The sequence below is a fragment of the Pleurodeles waltl genome, chromosome 1_2 (genome assembly GCF_031143425.1).
Source record: "Pleurodeles waltl isolate 20211129_DDA chromosome 1_2, aPleWal1.hap1.20221129, whole genome shotgun sequence".
Lineage (NCBI taxonomy): Eukaryota > Metazoa > Chordata > Amphibia > Caudata > Salamandridae > Pleurodeles > Pleurodeles waltl.
Window position 1 is genome coordinate 479,778,298 of NC_090437.1, and position 16,961 is coordinate 479,795,258.

The window sequence follows — 16,961 nt, forward strand, 5'->3', positions numbered from 1 at the left end:
TGGGATATGAAAACATGCGTCCTTCAAATCTAGGGCGGACAGGTAGTCTCCATGATTCAAACAGAGGAGGACGTCTTGCAGAGTTATCATGCAGAATGATTGTTTTTTCAGATAGGTGTTTAAGTCTCTGAGATCGAGGATAATTCTCCAGTCTTTCCATTTTGTGCGAATGAGGAAGAATGGAGAAAATTCCTTTTCCCCTCTAAGACGGTGGAACTTTATCTATTGCACCTTTGAGAATCATCATGTTGAAGTTAAGTTTGAGTTTATGGAGATACCTGGGAGTAGATTTGTGATGAGGACTGTGAGGTGGCATTTGAACAAACTTTAGTGTGTGTCCGATTTGAACCAGTTGTAAGATTCACTGGTCTGATGCAATGGGATTGCCACTGGAATGGATAGATCATTGCCTGCGAGCTGAGTCCTTTCCTTGATGAGGTGGTTCTACTATACGCTGCTTGCAGCAGTTGCCTCTGAGCATACTGGTGGCGAAATTGTAGGGAGGTGGATGTGTACAAGGGATATCTGTACTGTTGATAGCCTCCTCTATATAATGCATCCCGCGTCCTCTGGTACCACAAAAGGAAGGCTTTCTAAATTGTAGCATTCCTAGTGATTTGTCAGTCTCAGTATCAGTTTGATTGCTTGAAGAGCTTCATCAATATGTTTCCCAAAGAGGGCTTGTCCATCAAAAGGAAGGTCCATGATTTTATTTTGCCCTTCCAGGCAAAAAGACAACCTTCAGCCAACCTGGTCTCCTAAGCACTGCAGCCTCTGCTAGCTGACTGAATGCAGTGGTGGCAATATCCATTGCACAGTCAATAATCTCTGCCTATGTGCGCTCTCCTTCCTGTAAGATATTTCTAGCTTAGCCTCCTCTGGTAGTTGGTCAACATATGGGACGATGTCAGCCCACAGTTGCCTGTCGTATCAAGCCAAGACAGCCAGAGAATTAGCAGCTCTTATCGTTAGACTTGACATTGAGGAGAATCGCTTGCCAATATTATCTAACTGTCTTCCTTCCTTATAAGGAGGAGCTGAAATTGGTGTGGATGAATTCTTGGATCTCCTTTAGCCCGCTTGCGCTATCACCAAATCTGGTTGAGGGTGACCAATTAAGCAGGCCGGGGCATCTTCCGGTGCTTTATATTTTTATCCAGACATAGGAGTACTGCTGTGACTGTTGCTGGGTTCTGTATGACTTTCATTCTCTCTTCCCATATATGACTGATTATCCACATGGAGCGTAGAGACTTTTGGAACGGCTCTTTGAAGTCGTATAAAAAACAATCCATTTGCTTTGATGGTATCGTAAGTGCAAATCTTTTGGCAGCCCTTTCAAGCAGATTGTGAAATTCTCTGATGTCCTCTGGAGGTGAGTCTACCTTCATAGGTAGAAGGAGATGATGGAGTTGGGAGGACATATTCAACCTATACTGTGTGACTGTTTTTTTAGCTCACCTTCCTCCTGTTCTCCTTCTGAGGTGTCCGTGTCCTGCAACAGATCTGTCCAAGGTGTAAAAATGGTAGCCAAGGGTAAAGATGTGAGCCTCTGAAGTGGGGTGGTAACTTGAGGCGTTGGTGATTTTACAAGCGTAGTCGACTGAGGCGCTGTTTCACCAGTGGGTGGGGATCTTTTCCTATAATCCGCCAACATAACTTGTAAGTCCATAATTAGGGAACTTGGCACATAGACCATTCCCTCTTGGTATGGTTGCTCTTGCGCTTTGAGATACTGTGGATCATTGTCCTTGTAGTATTCTTCTTCATCATTTTAATATTTTACATTCAGTTGAGAAAGACTACGTGCTGTTCCATAGGGTTCCTCACCATCAGAATCATCACCCTCCCCCACCCCCCTCCATTCCCCCCCACCTCCTCTAGCAAACGGGCTGGTATCAATGGGGTTATCTTGCTCAGGGAAGTATGCTCTGGGGTTATTTCGACCATTTCTTGTCTTTTTTTTTTTTTTTACGCTTGATGGGGTCAACGAGGTTGTTGACGGTGCGGACAAAGTTGTGAAGCAGGTGCGTTCGTTGTCGGTGGATTTGCTGTCATAGACGGCTTTGAAGACATCTTTATCATCGATGGCTTAGTGGATGAGGCCACCGCCGATGAAGTCGTCGTCAGAAAAGAGGCAGATGTAGAAGCAATGGTTACCGTCAGCTTTGACGACGATGGTGATGTGTAAGCCCTCGTCGACCGTGGATAACTTGTCGTCGCCGTCGAAAATCGTCGATGCCGCAAACTATGAAGCTCTCGTCGACTGTGGGGACCTCAAAGACAGTGGTGTAGAGGAAGGCTTCTTAAATGTATAAGACACCTTAACAGGTGGTGTAGGAGGCTCAGATGAAGATTTTTTAGCCCTCTCCGTACTGCTAGTACACTCTTCCTTATCCTTAGAAGAGTGATATCTGGTTCTATAAGATGAAGAAGGGCTGCAGCCTTTGTAAGACCCTGAGGTGGTCTTTTTATAGGCCTTCTTTGGCTGTTCTGAGGAGGACCTTCCCTGAGGCAATCTCTCTCTTTTCTGTGATCTTCTAGAAGAGGAAGAGGAGTCCTCCCTGTCAAAATCAGAAACTGGTTGATCTCTAGATTTAAGTTTCTGCAGCCAGTTTAAAGCTTGCCTTCCCTGTCCTTCAGGGTTTTGGTGGAAAAGGTGTGACATACCTTACAATCCTTTGCACAGTGGTCTGGGTAGAGGCAGTAGATACAGTTCTATAGTGGGTCTTCAGAATGTAATCTCTTCTTACCACAGGTTTTACGGGATTAGAATAGACCCTTCTTTTCCTTGTCAGACATGGTGACAGTGTTCTGACAAGGTGTAGATGTGGAACTAAAAGGTAAAAACCTTTAGAACACAGATGAAAACAGGCAAAATCTTCTGAATATCCAGAAAACATAGAAAAGCTGAGCAGAACTCAGTGCAGACTCCCTAGTACGACGTGCAGTAGAAAATCTGAGGAACTAGAGCTTCTCTCAGGAGGGTTCTAGAGAGTGGTGTTGCCAGATTGGTGGACTCTCAAATGTAGTCCTTTTCTTAAAATGACTCTGATAGGGTTCTAAACTGATGGGCCTAGGGCCTTTAGGTTTAGACCTATGATAATACTACTTTATAAAAGGTAACAGGGAATCCCATCTCGACGACGGGACTGGAGTATTGGATCCTCCTGTATTGGATCTCTCATTGATTCACATGATTGAATCAGAAAAGCAAGCAGTTGTTGAAATGTTACATTCTGTGACATTATTACTCTTGTGTATGGTGCGTTGCAATATAATACACATATCTGAATGCATACATATATATATGTAATAATTTTTTTTATATCAAATAGAAGTAGCATTCAAATTAACACGCTCACCTTACTGAAATAAACGTAACAATGCCTGTCCGACTGCTGCATCATTGCGGTGTGCCAAATCCAGGCAATAGTGTTGTGTGAAAGTGTGGACGCTCTTCTATGTTGCAGCATGACAAATCATTTCCAGGGGGAACACCTGCAAACAGGGCAGCGGATGTGGAAATTGCCCTTGTTGAATGTGCCTTTGCCTTAGTGGAAAGCTGTTTGTCTGCCTTAAAGTAGTGGAACTCTATTGTTGCAGAGATCCACCTTGCGATGGCTGCCCTTGTAACTGGAGTACCTTGTCTATACTGTCCAAAAGCAACCAAAGGTTGCTCAGTTTTATGAAACTGTTTGGTGCAGAGATCTTTCTGCTGGAGACATTAGATTTTGGAAAAATGTTTGCCGAATAATGGGTTCATCAAGATGAAACTGCAATGGTACCTTAGGAATGAATCTTGAATTAGTTCTCAGAATGACACGATCATCCTTGAACCAGGGAAAAGGCTCTTGGGTCGTGAACACTTGTATCTTGTTCAGTCTTCTAGCGGATGTGAGTGCCAATAGAATACTACTACTACTACTTTCTACGTGGGGAATTTCAGGTAGGCTTCTTAAATTGGTTCAAATGGAGGTTTGATGAGTTGAGAGAGAACTACATTAAGATGCCATCCCGGTGGAAGTCGAACGGGAGGGAAGACGGAACAGCCCCTTCATGAATAGCTTGACTACCTTTGTGGAACACAATGAGATAGACTGTGAAGAGCATCCATATCTAGATATTCCTGCAAGATGTAACATTACATACATATGCACTAAACATTAACGAGCAAGGGATAAAAGCTAGGGTAAGATTTGTCCTGGTGATGCCTCCAATGGGTGCAGGTTGAATTGTTGACAACATAAGCAGAATCACTTCCATTTTAATATGTAGGATTTGTTAGTTGACTCCACTCTTGCTTTTGCAAGGATATTCCTGCATTCTTGGGGAACAGTCACATTCTGGAATTCACAGGATTCAGAAGCCATGCATATAGTTGGAGAGAGCATGGGTCCAGATGCAGAACCTGTCCCTGGTTCATTGTTGGCAGTGGTGGCTTGGTCTGAAGACGAACAGGCTTCAACTCTGCAGGAGGAGAAGTTCCGTGAACCAGTAGTGCCTGGGTCCTGCTGAGAACTCTCAGTATCATGGAGGTAAAAGCATACGCATTAATCTCAGACCATCTTATCAAAAAGGCTTTCCCGCACGACACTGGAAGCGGGTGCCGACTGGCACAGAAACAACATTTGTTGTTCTTGTTCGGGGCAAAGAGGTCCAATGCTGGTTTGCCTCAAACCTGCAAAATCCTGTTGAGTTCCGCTTGGCTCAGTTCCCATTCGTGGCAGGTCTGTAGAGATCTGCAGAGCATATCTGCCAAGATGTTGTTTGCTTCTGCTACATGCTCAGCCTTCAGAGTGATGTTGAATGTTGCTAGCCAGTGCCATAGCTCCTAGGCTTCCTGAGAATGGGCCGGCAACCTTTTACCTCCTTGCTTGTTGATGTAATGCAAGTTGGTTAAATTGTCTGTACGCACCAGCACTGAAGATCCTGCTATGTGTGGTAAGAAAGCTTGGAGGGTGAGAAAAATAGTCTTAAGTTCTAGGCAATTTATATGCATGGACTTTTGGATGGTAGACCATTTCTCTTTAATTTGCAGGTCCTATAGATGTCCTCCCCAAGCTTCCAAGGAGGCGTCTGTTGTTATGTTAAAGTTGGGTATTAGGGGCAAAAATGTGAGATCCTTCGAGATATGAAAGATATGGAACCACCACAACAGCGATTTAAACATCCTTGGTGTGATATTGATGGGGTCGTCAGACTTTTCAGTCTGAATCCACTGTTGTTGTAGCCTTTCCTGTATTGGTCTCATTTCCAGGCGTGCTAGAGCTACCAGATGTATTGCAGATTAAACCATCCCTTGCAATGATTTGTATAGATGCACTGAAATGGAATTTCTTTTGGAGACCTTGAGAGCCAGCTGAGTCCGTTTTTTTTGTCTTTCTTGGGAAAGAAATGCTTTGTTCTCTATGGTATAAGAAACATTATCTTCTTCTTTGGAATAGTAGATACTACTGATGGTTTATTGTGAGACCTAGCTAGCGACACAATGTGTTCCAAGCCTGTGTCGCTTTGAATGCTTGCAAAGGCGTTTGTGCTTTTAGCAGCCAGTCATCTAGGTAGGGGAATACTTGGTGACCTTTCCTTAGAGCGGCTGCAACTGGGGCCAGGAATTTGGTGAAAACGAGGGGAGCTAATTTGAGGCCAAAAGGAAGGACTTTGAACTGGTAATGGGTGCCAGCTACAGTGAAGGGAAGGTATTTATGAAACTTGGATTTATGGGGATGTAGAAATATGCATCCTGCAAGTTGAGAGTTGTCATATAACGTATGTGGTCTAGGATGGGTCTTCATCCTCATGATTTCTTCTTGATGGGGGAAAAGATGGGAGATGAAACCTGTGCCCTTCTCGGAAAATTAACTTATCTGATTGTTCCCTTGGGGGGCATAATAATGGTTTATTTCTGCAATAAGTGAAGGTGAATGGGGAGCGCTCCCCCTGGTGGCATGTTTGGTGGTCTTTGTATAAACTCCAGGGTATAACCACATGTGACCAGATTCAAAACCCAGGTGTCCCTTAGTTATATACCACCATTGGTGAAGGTGGTTCACACCTACGGGATGGGGAGAAGAAGGGGTAGAGCTGGCACCTGATCAAGGTCACTTTTTACAGGTGATGTCCCGGGACTGGGTGGGTCTCTTACATCAAGCACTCTGTTTTGTGTATATCGCAGATGGTGGCGGACAGTATGGCTGCTGCTGGTAGGCAGACCTATCCAGAGGTTGATAGGGCTGGTAGTGCTGGTATCCTCCCATGTAGGTAGAGAAATCTCTATTGCGTGCTCCTCGAAAGGGAAGTTTGCGTAATTGTAATGTGCCCAATGATTTAGCAGTGTCTGCATCAGTTTTAATGGTCAGCAAAGCATCATCAGTACTTTCCAAAGAGTGTCTTTCCATCATATGCCATATCAAGTATTTTGGACTGTACTTCTGGCCTGAATGAGGTGGATTTCAGCCAGCCTTGCCTCCATAAAACTGCTGCTCCTGCTAACTGCCAGAGGCCAGTGGAGGCAATGTCCATCGCACAATCAATGATTTCAGAAGACGTGTGCTCTCATTTTGGCAAGATCTTTTTTTGCTTCAGACTCCTTGTCTTCAGGCACTAGATCTATCAGGGCACTGATATCTGACATCATCTGCCTATTGCAACAGCCTAGGATGGCTAAAGTATTGGCTGGGTTACCACAAACAGTATGGGGTTCACCAATGATGTGGAGCTCTGTTCACAAGAGATTATCCATGGGCTCCTAGACCTCGCTGGGTGTAGAAAATGCAGTGTGGGTGCTGTGTAGGGTGAGTGAGGAAAGGGGGGGATTTCCTTTTACGGACTAGGTGGTCTCACACACCATATAGTGTCATACTTCATCATTTGACCACCTAGCCCCACCCAGGTAGGATAGTACCACCTGGGAGGACTCAACCTCACCGTTAAAAGAACGGGAGGGAGTGCGTAAATATATTTTATCTGGAGATAATGGGATCCAGCTAAACTAAGTGAATATAAAAACACCTAGGCATTTACCTGTGTGTGGTCTACGCTTTTAATAGTGGTATCTGCTGGTGTAACTAAAAACAAGGGCGGGGCACCTCGGTGAGAACAAGGACTCACTGGGTCACCTCTCTAAGAGTTGGCCGACATGTTTCTGCCCTCTACTATGAGCCATGAAAGGTCTGGGGGCATTCTTCAGGGCCTAGGATCCCTAACAGTCATGCACGGGGAGCCTCCCCTGATAAAAGGTGGGGGGGGAATTTTAATAAATTCAATATGAAGGGCAAGGGACTACCTCGCGGAGGCCTGAGGGAGTAGAAAACGAGGGTGACGTTAACTTAATCACACAACACAGCAAACCACTTAGGGGATTGGGATACTTTAGTAGAACTCAAACGGTCACAGGTGAAGACAATTCTACACGGGCCGTGCTTACTGAATACCTACGTAGCAACACAGCACCCAACGGCCTTATTGTACCTAACGAGCCACGCATCTTCTTGGAAGATCTAGAATTCAGAAAAGACTGGGCTCTGATTGCATGGAAGTGCACACAAGACTGGTTGGTTCTGATAATTAAAACAGCGACCCGTTTGTCTGAAGCACTCCTGATACAGATCAAAACTAGTGAGAGTAATCTAAAAACAGGCGTCAGTATCCTGTCCTTCAAGAAAAAACTGGAAGAAACCAATAAGAACATGAATAAATATAGAGAGTATCTTACCCAGCAGAAGATCTCTAAATTTCAGAAAGATCTGAAACGATTCTCACTAGAGAAGGCGTATCCATACACGAATCCCGAGTATGTACCGAAAGGCAACATGTCCGACAACTCCTCTAATAGGAATACCAGCTCGGACAGTGACTCGTCAATCCAGACACAACAGCGCTGAGGGCGCCGCGGCCAATATAGGGGAGATGGAATTATCCACCCATGATACCCGCCTTTGAGTCAACAATGGGGGTGGCCAGCTCAATATGGACCACCCACTAACTTTCAACCCCCTCCCCCATTCTTTCATAACTCAGGACAATGGTCTTTTCCCGATCAGCCTCCCCCTTTTTTTAGGCAGAGGCCAAGGGAGGGGAAAGGGGTACACTGGAAACCAAGAGACGAACCACCGGAGCCTCCTCGGGAGAACACTCCGGGAACAAGCAAAACATAGTAATCACTGAGGTAACCAAGGAAAGGGACAGCGTCGTGAACCTGAGCAATAGAACAATTGATCCGATCGAGTCTAAGGCACTAAATAAAGGCCTCAACTTTGTCCCTAACCCGAAAATAGACCTTGTTAAGACCAGGACAGAAATTGCCGAACTTTTCCGCAAAGTCCACCTTAAAACTTTCTTCCTGGAAAAAGATTTTTGCTGAAGCAGATCGCAATACAGGCCTACACCCTAAATCTACCTTCTGTCCAATGACTGGACAGATGCCTCCCGAAGTATTAGCCTTCGAGAAATCAGTGTCCCGCAAAACCAACGGACTTGTAGGCTCAGTGAACGACACCTTCCACAACATAAGCACTGATGAACTTACAGCATTAAAACGTCTTACTGCAGACCTCTCAATCGTCATTAAACCAGCCGATAAAGGTGGGGCCACGGTGATTCTACCAGCAACTATGTACAAAGACGAATGCAGGCGTCTGCTGAGCAATGCGCATCATTATAAATGCCTATCCCGAGACCCCACCCCTGAAATTCAGGAAGAAATTTCCTTCTTGGTCAATAGAGGAATCGAAAACGATTGGTTAACTAAACACAAGGCAGCATCCCAACCCGAAGAAACCATACTTTTACATACTTCCCAAGATACACAAAGGGAAGATCCCCCCTCCCGGGAGACCCATCGTATCTGGGATAGCCTCGATCCTTGAACCTCTTTCCCAATTTTGCGATTTATTCCTTCAACCACTAGTGAAGCAGATCCCCACCTACCTGAAAGACACCACAGATGCATTGGTCCTCCTAGACTCTATGCCTTTTGACAAGAATACTGAACTTCTAATCACATTGGATGTGGAGGCTCTCTACACCAATATCCCACAGGAAGCAACCCTGGAGGTTATATATGAACTCTTAGAAAAAAACGTGAGTGACTCGCGAACACCACCTGAGTTCATACTGGACTTGGCCCACTTGGCATTGACAAGGAACTACTTCGAATTTGAAAACCAGTTCTTCCTCCAGATACAGGGAACTTCCATGGGGAGCACCTTTGCCCCGAGCCTGGCCTGTCTATACGTAGACAATTTCAAAAGACAGGTAGTACTCCACGAAGATAATTCATACCTGGAGCAGATCAAATTATGGAAACGGTACATTGACGATATCCTGCTCATCTGAGCAGGATCCAGAGAAGAAGCACACACTTTTATAACCTCGCTCAACACGGCAAATCCTTTTTTGAAATTTACAATGACCATAGGCAATGCCCAACCTCCATTCTTGGACCTCTTAATCTATGAGAGCAACGGTCTGTTGGCCACTGAGGTCTACCACAAACCCACAGACCGTAATAATCTACTACAATTTAAGAGTTTCCACCCGAGATCCCTGAGGGAGAATCTACCTGTAGGGCAATTTCTACGACTCCGACGCAACTGCTGAAATATTTCAGACTATCATAAACATGCAAGTGTCTTGTCCACAAAACTACTAGAAAGAGAGTACCCTAACCACCTGATGAAAAGAGCTTATAAAAGAGCACGTCATAACAAAAGAGACCAGCTACTGCTACCTAGGATCAACAAACCTAAAACAGAGCAGATAGTATGCATGACTACATTTAATCCACTATCCAACAAAATCCAAAAGATCATTAGAGAAGGTTGGGAGATCCTGACATCAGGTGGTCTCCCCTTCCAACAACCACTGCATGCTTTCAAAAGAGCCACCAACATACGGGACATGGTAGTCCACAACAGGCCCTTAAATAAACTCCCCACTAGACAATCCACCCTCTGGCAGTTACCACCACCAGCCGGCCACCACCTGTGCGGTAACTGCAGTGTGTGTAAATTCACACAGAATTCCACCACTGTAGAACTTGGTCTACAGACACCATGGCGATTAAAGGCACTCACAAACTGCAACAGCAAAAATGTGGAGTACATGATTGAGTGTCCATGTGAACTCAAGTACATCGGGATGACAACAAGGAAGGTCAGCACCCGCATCTGTGAACACAGGAGTACGATACGATGCAAACGGGACGCTACTAAACTAACAAGCCACTATGTCACAAAAAAACATTCCCCAGATGACAGGAGATGGATTGTGTTAGAACAACTGCAACTTAGAACCAAGAATATGCCACAGAAGCTACTCTATTATGAGCAAAGCTGGGTCTGGAGATTACACACAGACACCAGAGGTTTGAATGATGACATTCCATGGGCCACACTCAACAAGTGACCTCTCCCTATCCAGCCCCATCTCCTCCACCTCGCCCCCCTTCCCCTCCCCCTTTGTGTCTGTCCTTACTCTCTCAGATCTACCTTCCCCTGTTCCATACCACTCCTCCCTCTCTTCCCTTTTCTCCCCTTTGAATTGGTCTCCACTTCCCCTCCTACGCTCCCACAACTACCCTTACGTCTAGGTCTTTCTTGCAGGCTGTCCACCGTCTTCCCCTTTTGTGCTTTGGGTTATGTCCTTGCTTTTTGGTTTTTCCATTTCCCAGTGGTGCCTTTCTCACTTGTTTGTTTTTCTCCTTTTTTCCTATTGCTCTTTCTTTGTGTGTCTCTCTCTTTTTCATTCTCTTTTCTCCTCTAGTGCTTCGTTTTATGTTTCATATTTATTTATTTATTTGTTCTTCCTTTCTTTCACTTTTTCTCTTTTTTTTTCCTCTTCTATCCTTCCCATTTTTATGCATCTAATTCTTCCCCTCTTTTATCCCTTCATTCTTCGTCTGGTAACCCCAACCTTTCTTTCACCCCCCAAAATCCCCACACCCTCCTCCCCATCCCAGTCGTGTTCTCCGGGGCCGGAGCTTGGTTATGGCCACTTTCGCCTATTACTGGGTTCACAGCAGAGGCTAGGCACCGCATGCGGCGCTCCTCCACTACTTCCTGAGCCCGGGGACCACATTCCACAGACTCCATAGCGCGGACGCGCGCATGTGCACCCTCTCCGGACGCTGAGAACACTGTTTCCCAGCACCCATGAACGTCGTCCGCGTCACTCCTCCGGCGCCTGGGATTTCGATACCGGTTTTTGCCGGTTCGAATAACGACACCCAGGTGCTCTCAATTAAGTCGCTGGCATATATGCCTCCTCCACGTTGGACCACGTACCTTAAGCGGTCCAGCGAGGGGTCGGTCTAGGCGCACAGCGAGCACCTCCTTTGATGTAGTAAGTGCAGCAGCACCTAATCTGCGGCATTTCTTCCTCCATTCCGGACCTCCAGCTACACTACAGATAAGACTGAGTGCCTGGTCATTTCCATCAGAGTGATAACGTGTGTTTAAGTGTGTGTGGCTATTTAATAGTTTTTTTTAAAATAGTTTGGACAGTTGTAATCAACAATTTTGTTGTATGTAATGTTTTCTGGCTACTACGACTGCAAACTAGTTGTTTCATTTTAGACATTTTTCCAGAGGGATCTCCTCAGCCCCTAGCTTCCCACTAGGGCTGGATCCCCCCCTTTTCTATCAGTTAGCATTTAGGGCACACCTTGCGTACCATAGGCCGTGTGCTCTACATTAACCCCTGTGTTAGGGGAACTACCCCTCTCACACGGATTGTTAATTTCTAACTCCTGATACACGCTGTCTATGTCTATTTCCCTTTCTCCCCTCCCCCCCCCTGAGTGTGACTATAAGGGGACACTCCCCTGCCTGGAATCTGAGGCCAGTTGCCTTAGATATTAGGGTAAGGTTACTCTTTTTTCCAACAGAACTGTGTGTTCACTGCGTGCTCTGCATGACCTTGGCTTGCTGTGGCACCCCTTTTATATTTTTATATTATATTATATTGTGTGGTTTGCTGTGTTGTGTGATTAAGTTAACGTCACCCTCGTTTTCTACTCTCTCAGGCCTCTGCGAGGTAGTCCCTTGCCAAGGTAGGCCCTTCATATTGAATTTATTACGATTTCCCCCCCCCCCCTTTATGAGGGGAGGCTCACAGTGCATGACTGTTAGGGATCCTAGGCCCTGAAGAATGCCCCCAGACCTTCCATGGCTCATAGTAGAGGGCAGAAACATGTCGGCCAACTCTTACGAGAGGCGACCCAGTGATTCCTTGTTCTCACCGAGGTGTCCCGCCCTTGTTTTTAGTTACACCAGCAGATACCACTATTAAAGGTGTAGAGCACACACAGGTAACTGCCTAGGTGTTTTTATATTCACTTAGTTTAGCTGGATCCCATTATTTCCAGATAAAATATATTTATGCACTCCCTCCCGTTCTTTTAACGGTGAGGTTGAGTCCGCCCAGGTGGTACTATCCTACCTGGGTGGGGCTAGGTGGTCAAATGATTAAGTATGACACTATATAGTGTGTGGGACCACCTAGTCCGTCAAAGGAAATCCCCCCCCTCCCTCACTCACCCTACACAGCACCCACACTGTGCATTTTCTACACCCAGCGAGGTCTAGGAGCCCACGGATAATCTCTCGTGAACAGAGCTCCACATCATCGGTGAACCCCATACAGTTTGTGGTAACTAGTCTTATGAAGAGGGAGCTAGTATGGGTTGTTTCCCACCTAATATATTTTGCTCATCTCCCTTAAACTCTCCGGTAGTGTGATAATAAAGAATTGGCCGCACAAACTGCAATGGCAGATATAGCTGACAATCACTTCCCGATATTATCTAACCACCTGCTTTTCCTTTCAGGCGGAGCAGAAATAGGAGTGGAAGGATTTTTTGAGTGACATTGCGCTACTTGCGAGACCACTGAGCCTGCTTCAGGATGTCCTGTTAGGCAAGCGGGGGAATGTTCAGGGGCTTTGCACTTTTTATCTATGCATGGTATAACTGCTGTTACTGTTGCTGGATTCCTCATAAGTTTAATACCCTCTTCCCCTATGTAGTCTATTATTCGGATGCTCCTTAAAGTTATATAGGAAGCTGTCTAACTGCTTCACTGGAGTAGGCAAGTCAAATCTTGCTGCATCCCGTTCCCAAAAATTATGAAAACCCCCCGATCTCCTCTGGGGGAGAGCCTGCAGGATGAGGTGTTGGTGGCAAAGGAGTATGGAGCAGACAGTCATCCCATTCATCACTGGGTTGATGGATATCCGGATCTCACCCTTTTTTCTGTCATCTTCTGATGACTATGGATCCTCTTTTGGGGGCCCTGTGATATTGGAAACTGGACATCCTAGGCGTTCCTGGTGGGGGAATAGGTCTTGGTGTTGCCGGAGGAGATTGTAGAGGTGGCAGAGGTATCTGAACATCACTCTTTCTAGGTGGTGGATCAGGATAGTCAGGATACTATGGGAAATGTTTGCGGATTGTAGTAGTGGCCATAATAGGACTCCTCCTCCTCTTCTTTGTCAATGTCCTGGTATTTCACCTGGAGTTCTGATGGACTGTGTGCAGGGCCAATTAGACCATCATCCTCTGATTCCTCTAAATCTAGTAGTTGTGGAGGGTGTGGTGAATCCTTGCTTAGGGAAGTATCAAGAGGCTTTATGAAGGTCTATGAAATTCTTACTATTGTCGACGGTGTCATCAACGGCGCCATCGACAAGGCAATGGTGGTAAAGGTTGTCGGCATGATCGTCATCGACGGAGTATTCGTCGGCAGTCTTCTTCGACGAGGAAATCTTTGGCAATGGGACTGGGGCATCAACGGATGGTGTTGTCATCGTTGTAGGTGGTCTTGTAGACAAGACAGTGGTGACCGGGGTCAACAACAGCGCTGTCAACGTTGAAGACATCGTCAATGGTGCTTCTGAAAGGATTTTAGGCCTCATCATCAACGGGTCTGAAGAAGAAGTACTTGGGCGGTCACATTGCGTGTATGGCTCAGAGGAGACAGTTTGTAAGGAGAATTTTGGTGTTTTCTCTTTTTTTCTGAAGATCTTTTAGTGACCCATGATGGTAAGTTATAAGGGTTTTCCTGCTTTCCTCAGCGGTCCCTTAGCCACGGGACCTTTCTCTTTCGCGGGACCTAGCAGAAGTGTCACTATCTTCCTATGAAGATGTGGGTTTCTGTGTCATGGCCCTTTGTAACCATAACAGAAGCCTTTCCTCTCTGTCCTTCAATGTTTTTGATGAAAAGGCGTGGCATTCCTTGCACTCTTTCACCTTCTGCTGAGTTTAGTTTAGTTTACTGGATTTATAGAGCGCATGGCCACCCAAAGGCTTCCAGCACTAATGCAAGACCAAAAAAAACTAAGTCCAGGACTATACTGAAAATAGTAAAGTCTTCAGTTTCCCACAAAAAGAAAGTCAGAGTTATCTTGGCAGAGTTCCAGAGTGAGGGAGTTCCATAAATTGGCTGCTCTAAAAGCAAAGGATCTACCTCCCCATCTTGCTTTCTTAACACGAAAGGTGTTAATTAAAGCGGCTGATGATGATCTAAGCGACCTCTGAGGAATATAGGGTGTTATGATTCGCCTAAAAAAGGCCGGACCATTATTATGAATGGCTCGGTGCACCATACACATGGCTTTAAAATTAATACGTTGTTTAATAGGGAGCCAGTGAAGAGAAACTAAGGCTGGTTTGGCTGAAAGATGTCTGGGAATGTCCACAAGTAAGTGGGCGGATGAGTTTTGTACCACCTGCAATCTCTTTAATACATAACATGGGGAGCTGAGGAATAAAACATTACCATAGTCTAGGCGTGACACTATAAGGGCATGGATGATGAGTCTTTTAGATGGAAATGGAAGGAGCTTAAACATTTCTCAGAAAATTCTTAACAGACTGAAGCAAGTGGCTGCAAGTTTTTTGGAATGGCATTCCATCATGAGGCGAGAGTACAGCCAAAAACCTAGACTTTTTATATTTTCTTTTGGCGGAGGGAGGTCTCTTAACCCTTCCGAGGCTGGAACAGGGGCCTTGAGGGGGGGAAAAAGTTCCCTACCATCATTATCTCTGTTTTCTCGTCAAGTTTAAGTTTGCTGTCCGCCATTCATCTGGTGACATCCAGAAGACAGGATGATAGAGTAGCCTGTTCTGAGTTAGCATTAGTAGATAAAGAAAAGACCAGCTGAGTGTCATCAGCATAGGATACTAGGGATAGACCGTAGGGTTTTACGATCTTAGGGTAGAGGCAGTCCTTATGTGGGTCGTCCACATGCAGTCCCTTCTTCCCACAAGATTTGCATGATATAGAGAGAGCTTTCTTTGAGGTATCAGACATTATGAAGATTTCCAGAAACTGGAATGAAGAAAACTGAGGAGAGCTCAGAGAGACTCCCTTCACACAACGTGCAGTAGATAATCTGACAGACTGGAGCTTCTGTGCTGAGGGTTCTAAAGGTGCTATCGCCTGATGGGCTGGACTTTGGGTCTTTTCAAATGATGTGACTAAGCTGTGAAAATTAAGGCATGTTAACATTGTCTTATATGTATCAATTCTCTATACTGCTATTTAATGATACCCTGGGATTCCCACTTTGACTACGGGGAATGATTCAAGCATGTGAATCTATGAAAGAACCAAATCTGAAGAACTAGAAGATCAGTTGAAATCGGCTATATGATATTTAATCCACTTTCAGTCTGGGAGATTTGCACTCATTATTAACAAAGTGAAGTATTTTATTTCTATAAATTACCAATGCAATAACATTATTGTCTTTGTTCCAAAACATACCATCATTCACTCGGTAGCAAAGGCTGCACTTCCACCTCCTTTGGTCAATGAAAGACACAAATGGGTTAATGTATGTCCGACAAGATCTACATCTCACGATTGTGCTTGATGTTATCACTGGTAACTGCTGTATACAATTAAATTAAGACATTGTTAGTACAGTAAAATAAAAAAATAAAAACAATCAAATTAAAAATGTTAGCGAAAAACATTTTAAAAATTACATTATTTTCTCCCTACTTGAAGGCTTAAATTTACAGACTGAATAAGGCAAAGAAATAGGTACAGTGCTAACGTAATCCATTTTCTGCTAATACATCATTTCAAAAGAACACAACTATCAAACCACATATCAAACCACATAAAACATCATTGATTTGGGAACACAGAAGTAACCATCCACTGTTAACATTACCTCAAAATAAGGCACTATCCGTAATTAAAACTAGTTTGTCGGTTAAACACACTTTCCACTGTCACTGTACATAGCAAACCTTGTAAATCGCAAAGCAGACATATTCTTCAATCACTATTCATTTAAATGTACAAGTCCAAATTCTCTCCGAAAATTTTTCAGCCCACTATGCTGGCACAGCAGTAAGGACTTACTACTTGGGTGCTGGGGAGTAACTGAATCCGGCAGCTTACTTGAAAGTGGTGTCGGATCCACCTGGTCCATGAATATATCTCAAATATGGCCTTCAGCCTGAAGTAGGGTCCTCTAGGAGGAGGCAGCCTATTACAGAGCATTTCAGACAGGGAAGTGCAGGTACTGCGGAGTCCTGGCACCTGCTTCCCATGGGGAAAAATCAACTCCTGCATATCTAAGAAAAGGGAGCACTTAGGAAAACACAAAGGAGAAGGGCGTTAGGACGTTGGTCTCGAGCTTCACAGTTGGCAGCTGTAAATCTAACACCTCTACTGCATGTCTCATTACCACGGCAAAGGAAGCACTCTCTTCTGTTGATGGCTCGGGGGGGATTGGGAGGAAGACACAACCTAGTGCACGGGGAAGTGTCCAACCCACTGGCCTCCTACAAGTTCATGAATACATTGTTATCATAGTGTTGGGGGGAAAATAGTCCCTCTCATCTCAAAGGTTGGGTGGCGTTTTGTTCAGAGTTTAAAAGGAAAAGTCGCTGGAATGCTGGGGTGTGGCTCAAATGCAAAGGCATGGTTCTGTCCGAGTTGGAC

General features: G+C 45.0%; 1 protein-coding gene across 4 annotated transcripts in view; it reads right to left on the reverse strand.

The window, feature by feature from the left end:
- Nucleotides 1–16,961, reverse strand: part of SEC24B (SEC24 homolog B, COPII coat complex component) — a 667,989-nt gene that overhangs the window by 482,068 nt on the left and 168,960 nt on the right. For all 4 annotated transcript variants that reach the window (XM_069241169.1, XM_069241160.1, XM_069241150.1 and 1 more), the window contains exon 9: nucleotides 15,768–15,894. In XM_069241169.1, the coding sequence (XP_069097270.1) occupies nucleotides 15,768–15,894 (127 nt within the window). The remainder of the gene's footprint in view (nucleotides 1–15,767; nucleotides 15,895–16,961) is intronic.